Source organism: Ruditapes philippinarum, unplaced genomic scaffold, assembly GCF_026571515.1.
Source record: "Ruditapes philippinarum isolate M1 unplaced genomic scaffold, ASM2657151v2 ctg2371_1_1_1_1, whole genome shotgun sequence".
NCBI lineage: Eukaryota > Metazoa > Mollusca > Bivalvia > Venerida > Veneridae > Ruditapes > Ruditapes philippinarum.
This window is the reverse complement of record NW_026857971.1, coordinates 4,719-21,528: the sequence shown is the minus strand read 5'-3', so window position 1 is coordinate 21,528 and position 16,810 is coordinate 4,719. Positions and strand designations below refer to the sequence as shown.

The following is a 16,810-nucleotide window of genomic DNA, read 5'->3' as shown; positions in this document are numbered from 1 at the left end:
TTCCGTTTTCTGTTTTTTATAGGAAAATACAAATGAAATCAAATCTTGATACCATCCGCAGCAGTTTATCAATAGGGATAGTCCAATCGATAAAAGACAGCAAAATTGCTAAAATTGTTGCACATAAATGTAAAAAAAAAAAAATAAAAAAAAAATTAATAACTGAACGTTCGTGTTTGTGTGGCTTGTCTGTTTATTTTCTTGTAAACAGAAATTTGATAATAATTGCAGAAAAAATTGGCAATGTCATATAGTTACAAGCATAGACTATATAATTTGTTATATGGTTTCCTAAGTTATTTATGATTACATTTACGTTACTTATGGCGAAGTAAAATGACAGCGAAAAAGCTAACCTCCAACAATTATATAGACATGCTAAGTTATGCTAATAAAATATATAAAATGTGTCTCCCATTTCCCTATTGTTGTGCATATTAATGCATATATTTTAATGAGGGTTCAGAATATTGTATACTAGTATATCAAGTATGTCCATATAAATAAATACCTATCGCAATACTTGCAGGAATAGCTTTTAATTAATATCCAAATTTCAACACTGAAATTATTGTTCATAAATATGATTTAGTTTTAATTCAACTGCCCAGAGAGCAGAATAGAAAAATACAGAATCCAACACGACAAAATTGAAAATGTTGCAGACTCGGTTTGATTGAGCCTGTTCATGGACGGTACTGGAAAGTGCAAGTTACCGTCCACGCCCCCTAGCACCGGAAGCAGAATTTAACATTTAAACACGAAAAATGGTGAAATTTTGAATTTAGAGACATCCGTAGATGTGGTCATACGGCGATTATCATGGAACGTTCAATGTGACACAGTAGTGCCATTCCATGAAAAGCGGCGTATGGTCACCAAGTAAAAGAATGCGTGTGTCCTAAACGAGAAAACAATGGGCGTTATGAGAGCAAGCCATCTTGTTATATTTTTTTCCATAAGAATATTTATAGGTGTTGTCATCTTTATTATAGATGAAACAAGTATCAATATGAGCGGGCGTTATAAGTACGTAAATACTCCTTTTCCGCCTCAAATTTACTTCCAGGGTTGCCAAAAGCCACCGTGTAGTACTGGATCTGCACTTGTATCAATATCAGGAAGGCCGGATGTAATCATTCCTTGTTCGTAATATTCAAGCCTTTTTAGCATATTTTCGACTATATTTGGAAACTTTTCAAATAAATCTTTTTCCTCTCGCGGATCGTTTTCAATATTGTACAAATGCATTTTGGGATTTGTTCGTTTGTTATCACTTTCAGAACCTAAAACAGATGATAAAGAGTATAAAAATTAATAAAAATAAATAAATAAATACATAAATAAATAAATAAATAAAACAAAATTTTCATTGTACTTCGACTTCAATGAATATAAAAATGTTGCCTGAATTTAATGCTATCTGTTTTTGATATTTTTTCTCTTTCATTTAAGTTCATTTTATAACACCTATATCAGTCTTTCTAAATAGAGAGAAAATAGTTATATTTAATGATGTCAGAAATTGAAGATATCATGATCAGAATAATATTTAACGAAAGAAAAATGACCATGTGTTACTTAACGAATTAATCAATTTTCAATAAAAAAAATGTTGATACCTGATTGTCCGAGTATGATTTTCCACGCCCCCATTCTCATCGAAAAACGTCTGGTATGGTAAGTATTATTGATAACTGGGTCAATGTTGTGCAGGATTTCATATCTTTTAGTAGAAATACCGTATCTTAAATAGAGCAGTAAGTGAACCAGTTAAGTCGTAAGAATGCATGACTTTCATCTCTAAATATATATCTTCATCGTAGTACATGAATTGCAAGAATAATGTTTGTAATATTGTTGGTCATATACAAAATCACTGCTATGCCTCAATAAATATCGACTGTTTACACAATATTACTTAACAATTTGTTTTAATTTGATTAATAAACATGTTTCAAATGGCAGCGTTAGCAATACTGTGTATTATAATTTAACGCTCCCAATTAAAATAGTAAACTAATATGACAATAATGATTTACTTTAAAGAACAGAATTACTAAATTTCAAGCAGGTATTTTCATAATTAAAACTTAGCCATTTAAAATACCGTAGGAAAACTGTTTGAAATTTACAATTTACTTGAGAGATGTCCATTGGTCGATCCCGTCTGACATGTCAGATGCAATTGAATAAGCACCAGCAAGGTTTGTTATAGTAGGAAGCCAGTCTGTAACGTGCATAAGTTCTTTTGATATATATCCCTCTTCTCCAAAACCAAGGAGAGGACTGTTAACAAATCCAACCGCTCGAATTCCACCCTCCCACAAGGTACTTTTTGTCCCTTTTAGTGGCCAATTGCTTCCTCCAACTTTTGGATTAGCACCATTATCTTAACAAGTGTTAAATAAGGGAAAATAGAAATAGAACTTTATTTTATGACAACGGCTATTTAGATATAGCAACAAAATTAGGCTATGATTGCTTTGTTTAAATCTAAAGATTTTAAAAAGGCTTTTTTATACTTTTGAATGTGATTCTATTTGAGGCCGCTATGAGTGGAGCATTTAATTACACTTCATCATATGTTGCTATTGCTTTTTATAATCAGATCTTAATATCAAAACATAAAGAACAATACACTTTAAGCGCTTTATTGCTATCGATAACATTTACGCTTTTTTAATCTACATGTCAAACTTAAGGGTTGGGACTTTAGTTTTAAACATTGTCGAAATAGAAAAGTAAAAATTGGCAAAATTGAAAGTGTTGCATTCTCCAATGAAATGAGAATGTTCATGGACAGTGCTTGAAAGTGCCAGTTACTGTCCTCGCCCACAACAAGGGATTAAGCGAAATTCAACAATAAAATATTGTTATGATTAAACCTCTGCAAAAGTGGAAAACTTGTATATTTGTTCCCTAAATAATGCGTTCAGTTATGATTAGCGGCTTTACGGTCAGCAAAAATGATAAACGTTTAAACGGCGACCTAATAACCGTGATTAACGTTTAACCGATCGTATAAATAAAATTCTTAGATTTTCAACATTAACTTTGTTTCTGCATGACAAGATTTGAAATTCTGTTCGTATTTTGTTGTATCAACAATAATTACAAAAGAAGTCCGATTATAAAGAAACTATTTTCCGTTAAGACATTATCGTACACGATCAGATAGCATGTAATGGAGAAAACAACTGAAATTCAAATAAAATGAAATATCTTGTTATTAAAAACTATGGTATTGTTCGGATTTTAAGAATATTGACCTATTATTGCAATTATTAAAATAAATATAATTGTCTATTACATTCATCGGTTACCGGTTGTTGTGTTGCGTTTTTTGGTATAACTCGAGCATATCCATTTAAACGGCTAAATGTGACAATCCTAGTTATAATAGTATGACTAGTTACAAAAATTTCCGCTATTTAAATTACACTTAACCAATCAATAACACGAATGTATACCTGTAGTAAAAATAATCACTGTATTATTCCAAATACCACGCTCTTTAATTGCTTCAACAATGTTCCCAACTTCCTCGTCCATACAAGACACCATTCCTAAGTTTCATATTACAAAAGAAAGATTTGTAACAGATTTTTTTTAAATTTGCAATATTATTTTGAAGCTCTTTCGCGAATCAATTTATGAAACAAACAAAATCTAAAAGCTTTATTGCCAAACGGAATAGCTTTGTTGGCAAACGGAGTTTAACAAGAAAATCAATATTTATCAATCTACCTTACAGTACAATTTATTTAAAAGGTTAAATTTGTATCAAATATTATCTAAATATATTAAGAAACATTTTTATTTAAACATTATAATAATATTGATCATCATATCCTTATCAGAAGAATCGCAACTCAATTCATTATGCATATCTTTTCAAAAAATTGTTATGTCATATTTCTTTTTGAATTTGATAATTTTTTTGAAAAGTACCTGCGTACTTTCGTCGGTTTAAATCATTGATATGAGGATATGCGTTAAAATATTTGTCTGGTACCTGGAGAGGAGCATGCACAGCTTGAAACGATAGATATATGAACATCGGCTGAAGTTAATATTTATTCCATATAAATTATGCTATATGTTTAGCAGAATGCTAATTTAACATTTATTCTAGAAAAATTCGGAGTCAAAGAAAGCTAACTCAAAGATGTACCTAAATATGTTTGCACAATTTCAAGTGTCTAGTTTATAAGAAAATATTATTTTAAGGTTTCTGTTTTAGTCCGCCAAATATTATTAAAACCGTTTTTGTCTTATGGTTTGGTTTATCAAAAAGGTCGAATGAAGTTGCAAATTCTTACGGAATCTGTAAATTTGGTGGTAAATAATATCTAAGAGGGAATAAAAAATGAAGTGAAATTTTTAAAGAATATTGAAGAAAATATTAGCATATGAACATCCAATTTTAAACTCAAATCACTGTTACAATATAGGCAACGTTATAATATAGGCATTATACGTCAAAACCAGAAAAATGACTCTTTTAGATTCGTTGAGATGTAATGCAAGAAATAAAGAAAGCATTTTAACTCTATTTTACCTTATCAATATCTTGTTTTCGAATAAGGTTTTTCACTTTCATTGCAAAGAGATGTGTGGAGTAAGAGCCATTGTACTGTGTTATATTTGCCAGTTTATCATTTTCCATTAAGTCATAACCAATCATTGTTTTCTTTTGGTAGTTTCCCGTAATATGGGTGTAATAGTCTGAATGCCCGCTTAAGAAACCTGATTGAATGGAATTAAAATTATCATTTCTATTAAATCGGTATTAGTTCTCTTCTACATACATGCACAAACATGTAATTTTTGTAATTTATTGACCAATTAAAATTGAATTAATAATTCATCTTTATAGACATCTTTTGCATGTTCGTAAATAACATCATATATATCTACAATTTTGTCACGTTATACTTTTGTTGTATTTAATCGTTACAAAATCTTTCTTAAGATATGAAAGTCAAATACCAAAAAAAGTATCGAATCCACGACTGGTCGGTAAGTACTCCGATTTATAAAATCCTAAATGCCATTTTCCTACCATATGGGTGGCATAACCAGCCTCTCGCAACTTGTCTGCAATTGTAGGGTAGTCAAGCGTAAGTCCTGCTGGAGTCGCAGGCCATAAAACCCAATTAAGACCTGTATAGATCTGATGTATAACAAAAAGCTTTATTAATTCGAAATGTCTTTTATTAGGCTTACATGACTTTGTTAGTTATGTAAGTATCTGCCTTCACTATTACAATGTACATTTTTTGAGTTTTGCTAAGGACGTTAACGGTAGGTTTTATTTTCCAGTACCATCCTTGAACTCGACAGGTTCTATTTTTGTCCGTATTTCATATTCAAAGACAATGATCAGACATATTTGGATTATAATAATTTTGTTTTAATTTGGAATATGAAGTAAGCTTAACGTTTGGTGTTGTTCATGACATGCACCATCTCTTTTTTGAACGGGTAATAAATTTGTTTTGAATAGTCATACTACAAACTATCTACAAAATGTAAAATTTCAACTTTATACCTGATATCGCCCTGTTAGGAGTTGTCCACGTGTCGGTGTACACACAGGTTGGACATAATAATTTTCCAGTCGTACACCTGACATAGCAAGTTGGTCAAGGTTTGGGGTCTTAATTTCAGAACCATGATATCCAACATCGTTATATCCAAGATCATCGGCAATTATAAAAATAATATTTGGCCTTGTTTCTGGATACTGTGGTGTAGTTTTTAAAGTTCTATGGAATGATTTCTTAATATTTGACAATAAATAACACAAAAGTATAATGACTAACATTTTTATAAGTTGCTTTGCTTTGACAACTGTCATTTTTATGAATGAAATAAAACAACTTTCATTGATAAAAGAGAAAAACAAAACTTAAATCCAAAAGTAACATTCTATTGAACTTCGCCAAATGTAAAAGTGTGAATAACCAATCTTTTTGTTATCAAAATCTACTTTTAAAATTGTAAACTGTAATGTATAAAATCAATTGATGTCGGTTTTCAGATTGATGAGAGCAAAGCCATAATCACAACACGAAACGTCTTAATTTACAAGCTTTCGAAGAATGCTCGGAATGCGCTTGAAAAATAAAACAAATATAGAAATGACACACAGAAACTGGCTTGATTCGAACTATAAATTTCGGGTATCTGAATTGACGCTCCAGTATGCTTATCATTACATCATCATGACCAAATTCACATTTTCCTATCACAGATATTCTAAAAGCAAACATATCATATGATAGATAAAGAAATCAGGACTCCTAAAGAAAATTCAAAACGACAAATGTTCCAGGGATGTTGGATTGATCCTTTTCATAGGTGAAAGTGGTAATTTGCTTAAGTCCTCACCCATGAAAATCAATGTATGACAGGAAGAAAGTTACAAACTGATTTAATGCTGCCTAACACATTTTGTCTCATGGTGACAGGATTTGATGAATTTATAACATTTTGTATGAAATTTTCTAGTAATATTACCTTTATTGTAATAATAAGTTGTTTTTAGCCTAGTACGAAATCAACCACCATTTCAGTGAAAATAATGAAGAACCAAATATCTCATGACTACAGAATCTGTCTGTCTGTCTGCCTGCCTGCCTATTTTTTTGTTAGCTCACCTGAGCTTGCTCAGGGTGAGCTTTTAGGATTGGTGAATGTCCGTCGTCCGTCCGGCCGTCCACAATTGCTTGTGAACACTCTAGCGGTCGCATTTTTGCCTCAATCATCATCAAACTTGGTCAGGATGCTTATCTAGTTGAAAGCTCGGATGAGTTCGAACATGGGTCATCTCGGATGAAAAACTAGGTCACAAGAGCTAAAAATAGAAAAACCTTGTGAACACTCCAGAGGTCACATTTTTGACCCAATCATCATCAAACTTGGTCAGGATGTTTGTCTAGGTGATAGCTCGGATGAGTTTGAACATGGGTCATCTCGGATGAAAAAGTAGGTCAAAGGGGCTATAAATAGAAAAACCTTGTGAACACTCTAGTGGTCACATTTTTTAACCAATCATCATCAAACTTGGTCAGAATGCTTGTCTAGTCAATTGCTTGGATGAGTTCGAACATGGGTCATCTCTGATGGAAAACTAGGTCACATGAGCTAAAAATAGAAAAACCTTGTGAACACTCTAGTGGTCACATTTTTGACCCAATCATCATCAAACTTTGTCAGGATGCTTGTTTAGATAATAGCTCGGATGAGTTCGAATATGGGTCATCTCGGATGAAAAACTAGGTCACCTGGGCTATAAATAGAAAAACCTTGTGAACACTCTAGTGGTCACATTTTTGCATCAATCATCATCAAACTTGGTCAGGATGCTTATCTAGTTGATAGCTTGGATGAGTACGAACATGGGTCATCTCGGATGAAAAAGTAGGTCACCAGAGCTAAAAATAGAAAAACCTTGTTAACACTTTAGCGGTCACATTTTTGCATCAATCATCATCAAACTTGATCAAGATGCTTGTGTAGGTGATAGCTTGGATGAGTTCGAGCATGGGTCATCTCGGATGAAAAACTAGGTCACAATTTTGACTCAATTGTCATCAAACTTGGTCAGGAAACTTGTCTAGGTCATTGCTGGGAATAAATCGAACATGGGACATCTCGGATGAAAAACTAGGTCACAGGAGCTAAAAATAGAAAAATCTTGTTAACACTCTAGTGGCTACTGTTGTGATCCAAATATTCTGTTAATTGGTCTGAAAGTTTGTTTTGATGATTTCTAAGTCAAGATCGAACATGGGTCATCTTGGATGCAAAAACTAGGTCACACCGCCCAAATATGGAAAAACCTTGTTAACATTCTAGTGGTCACATTTTCGACTCAATTATCATCAAACTTGGTCAGGATGCTTGTCTAGGTAATTGCTGGGATGAGTTCGAAATCGCATGTGAAACTAGGTCACCGGAGCTAAAAATAGAAAAATCTTGTTAACACTCTAGTTGCTACTGTTTTGATCCAAGTATCCTGGAAATTGGTCTGAAAGTTTGTTTTGATGATTTCTAGGTCAAGTTTGAATATGTGTCACCTGGGTAAAAAACTAGGTCGCACTGCTCAAATATGGATAATCCTTGTTAACACTGTAGTGGTCACATTTTTGACTCATCTGTCATGAGACTTGGTCAGAATGCTTGTCTAGGTAATTGTTTGGATGAGTTTGATAATTCAGGTGAGCGATCTAGGGCCATCATGGCCCTCTTGTTTGTTTAGATTTTTACGGCACGTCAACACATAATTGGCCATATCGTGCCGAACACTATAATAGGCTTAAAATGTTATGTTAAACTTTGTAAATGACAATGAAAATGAGCCAATTAGATCCTAGAATACAAAATAGATAAATACAGAATCCCTGAAGAAGGCCCAACACGGCAAAATTGAAAATGTTGATCTTTTGATCAAGTTGATCTTTTTCATCAAATAATTTTTTTGATGGAATTGTATTAAAGAGTTCTTTGAGTGAATTAATACAATAAAATCTATTACGGGCCTGTGAAAAATCAGGACATTCAAGAAGAAAATGCTTGACAGTAAAATTTTCATTACAAGCTACGCAGAAAGGGGCATTGTCATTTGTAAGGAGATAAGATAGATGAATACAGAATCCCTAAAGAAAGCCCAACACGGCAAAATTGAAAATGTTGCAGGCTCGGTTTGATTGAGCCTGTTCATGGACGGTACTGGAAAGTGCAAGTTACCGTCCACGCCCCCTAGCACCGGCTTAAGCAGAATTCAACATTTAAACGTGAAATAGTAAAATTTTGAATTTAGAAACATCCGCAGATGTGTTCATACGGCGGTTATCATGGAACCTTCAATGTGACACTTCCGTGCCTTTCCATGAAAAGCGGCGTATGGTCCCCAAGTAATAAAAAGCGTGTGCCCAATTCGGCATCGAAAAAGAACTGTTTGATCATGGCGGTTTGACAGAGATAGAGATGGTGACACATCAAGAGATGGGTTTATATCGTGAAGTTTATTGAAAACGGCACTGTCCAAATTTGCTTTCCATTCAGATGATACGAGTTTATATAGTCTTTCTAAAATCACAAGCAGGTAACAAGAAGTCAGTTTTTTGAAAATGTAATGATTGTTTGGCTAAAACATCTACTTTTTCAGTTCCTCGTATACCTACATGACTTGGAATCCAATATAATTTAACAGGTTTTGTTTTAAGTATATCATGAAATCGTAAAAGAAGTTTCCTTATCATGATATTGTCAGATCTTTCTTGATTTTTTATGGATATTAAAACAGAAAGCGAGTATGAAAATATCACAAATATATCATGGGTATGCTGTACTATATATGACAATGCTAAATCTATAGCTTTTGCTTCAGCAGTAAAAATTGATGCATTATCTGGTAACTTCATACTAAATGTAAAATTATTTTCAAACACAGCCGCACCTTCTTTGCAACCGTCTTTTGAATCGTCCGTATAAATATGTATTAAATCTTCATGTTCTTCCTTAATTGCTAGAAACTTCTCTTTGAAATGTTCACGTGAATTTGATGACTTTTTAATATTTGAAAGGTTAATATTTATTTTCGAGGAATTATAAGTCCAAGGTGGAATATCCTCATCGTCATTTTGAAGGATATTGTCTGGTTTAATTTTAGGTTTATCTAAATCATTTTTTTTAAACGAAGGCCTAATGGTTTAATTTCCTTTGGTTTGTTAACAAATTTTTCAGTATAACTTGGTTTGAAAATAATATTTTAAGCTGGATTTTCGCTATTAGATGAAATTCTACTTGCGTATTAAATGAGCGTAAGCCCTGGTGATGTATGATATCTAGCATTTGAAGATATGATTGTCTTGCAGACCCATATACTACAGAACCATAATCTAATTTTGATCGGATAAGACTTCTGTTTCCAGACAACAGCAGGTGTCAAGTGCTGTGTGGCAGCTGTAAAAAGTTGCCCCGTACTTCACTTCAGTGTTATTATATTTTTCTAGTCCTTCGGGATCATTGATGCCAGCACTATTTAGTGTTGAGAATTGAGTACCGCTCAAGCCGGTGCAAGGGGGCGTGAGGGATGTTGCACATATTCATTATCCCTCATATACAGACTCAATCAAACCGAGTTTGCAATGCTCTTGCAATTTTGTTGTGATTAATGCTTCCGAAGTGTCACTTTGTTATATTAAGATTTATATACTTCACAACAGCAAGCGTCAAGTGCTGTGTAGCAGCTGTAAAAAATTGCCCCGTACTTCACTTCAGAATTTTTATATTTTTCTGGTCCTTCAGTATCATTGATGCCAGCACTATTAAGTGTTGAGAATTGAGTACTGCTCAAGCCGGTGCTAGGGAGCGTGAGGGATGTTACACACATTCATTATCCCTCATGTACAGACTTAATTAAACCGAGTCTGCAATTCTCTTGTAATTTTGTTGTGATTAATGCTTTCAAGGGATCACTTTGTTTCCAGATTTTTATACTTCACAACAGCAGGTGTCAAGTGTTGTGTGGAAGCTGTAAACAGTTGCCCCGTACTTCACTTCAGTGTTGTTATATGTTTCTGGTCCTTCGGGATCATTGATGCCAGCACTATTATCAACTACTGGAATTTTAGAACCAGATATGTAAAGTTCAGGGTCATTATGGTGTTTCCGCAATCGACAAAAATGAACACATTGAGTTTTTGACTGTGAAAATTTAAAACAATTTTCTATTGCCCACTTTTGAATTTTATCTAAATTTTGTTGAAGTTGCCTTTCAATTGTTCTCATACTTTTCGATCGATAGCAGATAAGAAAATCGTCTACATATAGAGAACAATCTATGCCTGGTGTAAGAGCGCTAGCAATATTTTTTATTTTAAGGCCAAACAGTGTTACAGAAAGTATGCTTCCTTGAGGAACACCTTGTTCTTGTTGGTGGTCCTCAGAAAAAATTGAACCAAGTCTCATTTTAAAGTACCTATCGTTTAGAAATCCAGAAATGAAAAGAGGAAGTCTGTCTTTAAGTCCAGCATCCTTTAGATCTTTTAAATTTAAAAAATTTACGTCTTTCATCTGGTATAGAGTCATTTGATGTTAGTAACAATGGATTTATGATAAACTCCCCGAAACAAATACCCAATGGAAGTCCAAGTTATAGCGGGGTGGCCCAATGAGAGGTCGATCCCCGGGAAAACGTCCTGTAGCTGGATTTAAATATTGGGAGTGACTAAATTGTTTAAAACAAAGCGGGAAATTACCCTACCCCATTTTCAGTTATCACCCTTTTTAAAAATTTTTTTAAAAATTTTTTTAAATTTTCCCCCCCAATTTTTGGGCCTTTTTTATGACCCATTAAAGAAAATTTAATTAAGATCAACAAGGCAAAGGAAACCCGTTCACAGGAACACCCAAATTTTTGGGAACCCAAAAGGCCCCCAAAACCCAAAATTTGGAAAGTGGACATAAGAGCGGAAAAAGGGAGAGGGTAAATTGTGTGAAATAATAAAAATAAAGGGGCCCCAAAAGGAAATTTAAGGGAAAAGGGGGGCTGTAAGGGGGAAAGGGGGGGGGTTTTAAAAAAGGGGGTTGGGGAGAAAATACCATCTTTAAAAAAAACCATGGGAACAAAAAGGGCATAAAAAACATGTAAACTTAAAAACCAAGAAAAAAACCAGAACATGAAAAAACCTTAAAGGAAAACCCAAGCAGGGGTACCTCCCCTTGGGAACGGTCAGGGGTTAGTTTAAACCACGGGGGAGTTTTAAAACCGGGTTTTAAGGGCGCGCCAAACCTCCCCCTTACCCCCACCATTTTCCTAAAATGACATGAAAGGTAAAAAAAACAATCCTTGCCAAGTGAAATTTTAAAATTTGGCCCATGGTTACATTAGAAGAAAAAAAATTAAAACACAAAAAAAAATATTTTAAATATTAGAAAAGGCTACACCCCTTAAGGGGACCATTCCAAATTACTCGAGGGCCTTAAAAGGAAAGGCACGAAACAAAAAAGAAAATCCCCTTTACAGGGCCCGAGGGAAGAAGACATGAAGACGAACATTTAGACAGTTCAGTCCCAAAGGGCTTTAAAAACCGTCCATCATAGAGTCTCCCACTTAGTCCGTTAGATGTAATAAAAAGAGGAAAGCGTAGTGTCCAACTGTAAAATGGTTGAACACCAAGCATGCGGTATGCCTTAAACTAATTGGGTCATAACCTCTTTTAATAAACATTTTGATAATTTTAGTGAAGACGGCAGAAAAATTACTATGACCCATCATCTTACGAAGTTTGTAAACCACATCTCCATAGAAATCAGGTTTGCTAATACCTTGTCGTAAAGGACTTTTCAAATTACAATTAAATTTTAAAACTAAATCTTAATTACGATGGTAAAACTTAGAAAAATATTAACGCAATTTATGATAGCGATAACCTTGTTTAGGAAGTTTGTTAGTAATAAATAAATTGCGTTCATTAAAATCATACACGTCTGCACGCCCAAGCAAATCTAATTAATTGAGAAATATATGATGTAGCATGAGGTACATCTCCATCTAAATGTGGATAGTTAACAATATTAAAATCAAAATCATCTCTTTTATCGTAGATTTTAGTTACTATGGTATTGTTAATGATAGAAATGTTTAAATCTAAAAAAGATGTAATAACGTCTGAAGAGTTAGTTTTATTCAATTTAAGTTTACTAGGATATATTTTAGAAACCAACTGATCATAATAAGGATTATTCATGTTAAGGATATCATCTAGGTAGCGGGAAGTTTTGTTAAGTGCATGTATAATTTCCTGATGTGAAGTAGGGGAAAGACTTTACATAAAATCCCTCTCATAGCAGTAAAGAAATAAATCAGCTATCAGGGGTGCACAATTAGTACCCATTGGAATGCCTATTATCTGTTTAAAACTGTATTACCAAACCTGACATAAATGTTATCTAATAAAAACGAAAGTGCTTTACAAACTTAGTCAAAAGTTCGTTAAAGTTGCCTAAGAAAAGGAAAGGTGATGGTAATTGTCGAACAACAATACTCTCAAGTTCATCACTTGTTACCGTTATATTTGGAGGAAAATTAGTAAAAATTTAAGGGTCGATGTAAGGTCCTACACGCTAGCTTGAAATTTTGTTTTAAGGTTTTTTTTCTTTTGAAAAACCAAATTTGCGGCGCTTCGCCCCTGATGTTTGGCCGTTACTAGTGCATTATATGTTTTAAGTGTATAATTTTTTAAAAGAGTATTATTTTATGAGATAGAAAATCCCTAAAACTAAACATTTGGAGAGAATTTCGAAAAAAGTAAAGTAGATCTTAAAATTTGTTTTGCAGGGGTTTTGGGATAAAAATGCTTTTTTTTCCCCTTTTAAAAAATTAAAAATTTTATTTGGGAAAAACTTTATTGGCTTTGCATTCGGGTTTAGAGGGGGGGGAGAGGTAAAAACCCTCTTTCCCCCATCATTGGTGTGTGAGGTAGGTCGAACCGTTCCTGTGTTGATGGGTTTTCCGATTGATTTTTCCCCCGATCTGTGTGAAATCGCTTTTTCGCGTTGTTTTTGAAAACTTTTCTCAACGATGCTTTTGCCTGCAAAAAATATATGATATGGGAATATCGGCCCCCGTATTTTTGAAAAATGGGGTGTGGGGGATGTATTTGTCAAATATAGGGCCAAAGTATCGAGTCCGTATGGGAAAAACCCGGGTTTTGCTTCGGCTTCGGATTCGTATTTGCCCTTTAACATGTACGATATTTGTTCGTTTTTTTGGTTACGATAAAATCGCGTTAGGGAATTTCCCCGGGGTTGTTACCCCTAGTTATTTAAAAATATCCAGGGATTAGGGGGCTATTTTTCATTCGGTTCGGATGAAATTTTCTACGTTACAGGGATTACGGCCCCGATTTCTAATATACAGGGTATACGGATGTTTTTCAATTTAAAAAGTGATAAGGGAAATTTTTTCTGTATAAAAAATATATTGAATGTATTTTTAATATGGGGAATTCGGAATCGTATTTTCAATTTAAGGGGTTACGGATTTGCTTTTTTTTTGAGTTTTAAGGATATCAAATGTTTTTTGGTAAAGGGGGCACAGAAAAATTCAAAAGATGATTTGATATAAGTGAACCTATACTGAGAAATGCGGCTTGTACTAAACATGTTTGATTCCATTGTGAATGGGAAACTGAAAAGTCAATGCTTAAAAACTTTTTTTCCAATTGGGTTTTTTAAATTATAAGTACCCCCAATGGCCCTCTTTAAAATATTTATTTTTATAAATATATTAAAATATGTATACTATTTTAAAACAAATAAAACTGTTTGCAGTCATATATTGTTGTAAACCCTTATTTGGGGGAAATTTAAATTGCGTTAAAAACCGGAAGGGCGATATCCCGGTATGTTGCGTATGAGTTGTAAATTAGTTCACATGCAGTTTTCCCCGCGTATTTTCTTCGATCAAATTATAATGTAATTTTTCGATTTTTAAAACCTTTCCTTTTGAATTGGTGTTGTTTAAAATTGAACAAACTATACTATTTGAAGTTTTTTTCTATTTATTTAACAAATTTTTTGGCCTTAAATTTTTTAAAACCCAAAAAAATTTTTTAAAGATTTTATTAATTCTTTTTTTCTGTTAACTTTAATTTTTTTTTGGGGTCGCAGTCAGAAAATTGATTATAACAGAAAAGTTTTTAATAAACCATTAAAACATTAAAACTTAAAATCCGTATTCACAGAAATTCGTCATTCAAACACTGTTCTTAAAAGCACTTAAATATATGTCATTTATAAGCAACCATTTACACAGGATTTAATTTAAATGAATAATCTATGGCGGATGATAAGTTATATTTTTTGTTATAAAACCTTTTCGAATATATTTATTTCACACGTGTAATATAATGGTATCTTTGTTCTAAAGAGTATTTTATTGATTACAAATATATTAGTACAAAATAATATTGTATTGGGAAAAGGTGCTGACATAATCATTTGATCGTTTATAATTATATAAGCATCGTTCTGTAGGAATCAAATTCGTTCTAAAAAAAGGTTACTAAAAAATAAAATGTACAGATATGCGAAAGGGACAACATTTATTTGCTATCAAATGTAAGATCCGTGTTTGCACAATGATAATCAAAAGTTAAAGTAAAAGGTGGAATACCCAGCTATACCTTGCATTAAATATAAAAACGTAAATCTTAACAAATTTGGATTTTGTTTGTTTAAGTTTCAATTATTTTAAAAACTATCTCATCAACTTCACAGCAACGAATGAATACCTCAATATACAATAGTGTAGATTAATATGTTTTTTTTTAAAGGGCTTTTTAAATGGTGGTTTAAAATAAAATCTCTTAAGTTTTGTTAAAAATATGTATCTCCCAAAATTAAAAATTCCCCCCTTGCTGTGTTTTGATAGTAGGGAATAAAAATTCAGTAATAATAAAAAATTAGTAATAAAATTATGTATTTGTGAAATGCTAAAAAATGGGAAAATTTTTAAATTTAATGCGAATGGGGGTTTTAAATGGGTTACGTTAAAGTTTTTTATTTGGGGGTTTTTGTTTTTTGCGGGTTTCTCCCCCGGTGAAAAAAGCTTATATTGCGTTTTTTTAAAAACCCCTTTTAAAAATTAAAAAAAAATTTCCCAAACTCTCGGTATGCAGTTTAGGTTTGGAAAATCCCCAATAATCGGATTGCACATTTTTCCCCCAAAAATTTGCTTCAAAAACATAAGTAAAAAAATTTTGTTTTTTATTGAAAAGATTTCGGTGCTATTTTCTATTAATTTCATTTTTTTTTTAAATGTAGTATATTTGCCCTTTTTTAAAAATTTGGTAAAATTTTGGGAAAATGCTTATGTCACGACTGTTTAACTATGTTTGTTTGCCAAAATACTTTGCACGGGTCTTGCTTTCTACAAAACGGGGAAAATCACTATATCCGTAATGTTTCAAAATTTTTAAAAATACTTCCAAACTCCCTTTTATATCCCTTCTTTTTAAATGTAAAATTTAAAGGTATTGGAAAAAAAAAGAAAAAATGGAAAATTGGAGGCTCGGAAATCGTGCATTAAAAATTTAATGTGTATGTTCTAAGACTTTATAATTTGCATAAAGACATTTCAATTCTGTTTCAAAATCTTGCATTATATCGCTTCTAATAAACTCTGTTTTAACATATTCAGACAAAGGTTGTTAACTTTAGTGTACATGTACAAAAGAAAATATGTAACGTCACTCTCACCATTATCAAAGCGGCCGTACTTATCGCTACGCAGGTAGTAAATAAAAAAGTACTTAATCATTATCATATATAAAATGTCGATTAAACTAGTAAAGAAAATACATATCCTTTGATACAGTAATATGTTGTTAAAAAGAAACTTATTCAATAAAAAAATGGCATGCACAGTGCATTATATCAAACTAATTGTGTAGCGTTGGAGTTGTTTCTTAATTTTATTATTTGATTTTTTGCATATTAAAGGCAAGGATGTTTTAGACATTTTCAAATGCGCAGGCAAAATGCTTAAATGCCTTAATTGAGCTTCTCTTGATGAAGTGTGACATCCATTCCATCCTACGAAATCTGATTTCTAAATAAGATATAAAAGAAGAACCAATGTATTTTAATTTTAACCCCATTTATTCATGTCAAAATAATGCGTGTAATTAAGGAAATTTGACTTTTGCCTTTGCCTGGAGAAAGAATAAAACAATCTGTCAGTAACGGATGGGAATATATGAGTCTCGTAACTCTTCTTTACAGACAG

At 32.7% G+C, this 16,810-nt stretch overlaps 1 protein-coding gene across 1 annotated transcript; it reads right to left on the bottom strand.

Annotated features, from left to right (window-relative positions):
* Window positions 1-222: 222 nt before the first annotated feature.
* On the bottom strand, window positions 223-5,866 carry LOC132751630 (arylsulfatase J-like). Its single transcript, XM_060741821.1, has 8 exons — window positions 5,558-5,866; window positions 4,996-5,179; window positions 4,565-4,752; window positions 3,955-4,066; window positions 3,474-3,569; window positions 2,143-2,392; window positions 1,623-1,747; window positions 223-1,286 (listed from the first exon to the last, which is right to left on the bottom strand). Exons 1-8 carry the CDS (start codon window positions 5,864-5,866, stop codon window positions 1,060-1,062), a joined length of 1,491 nt encoding a protein of 496 aa, XP_060597804.1. The 3' UTR covers window positions 223-1,059.
* Window positions 5,867-16,810: the final 10,944 nt, after the last annotated feature.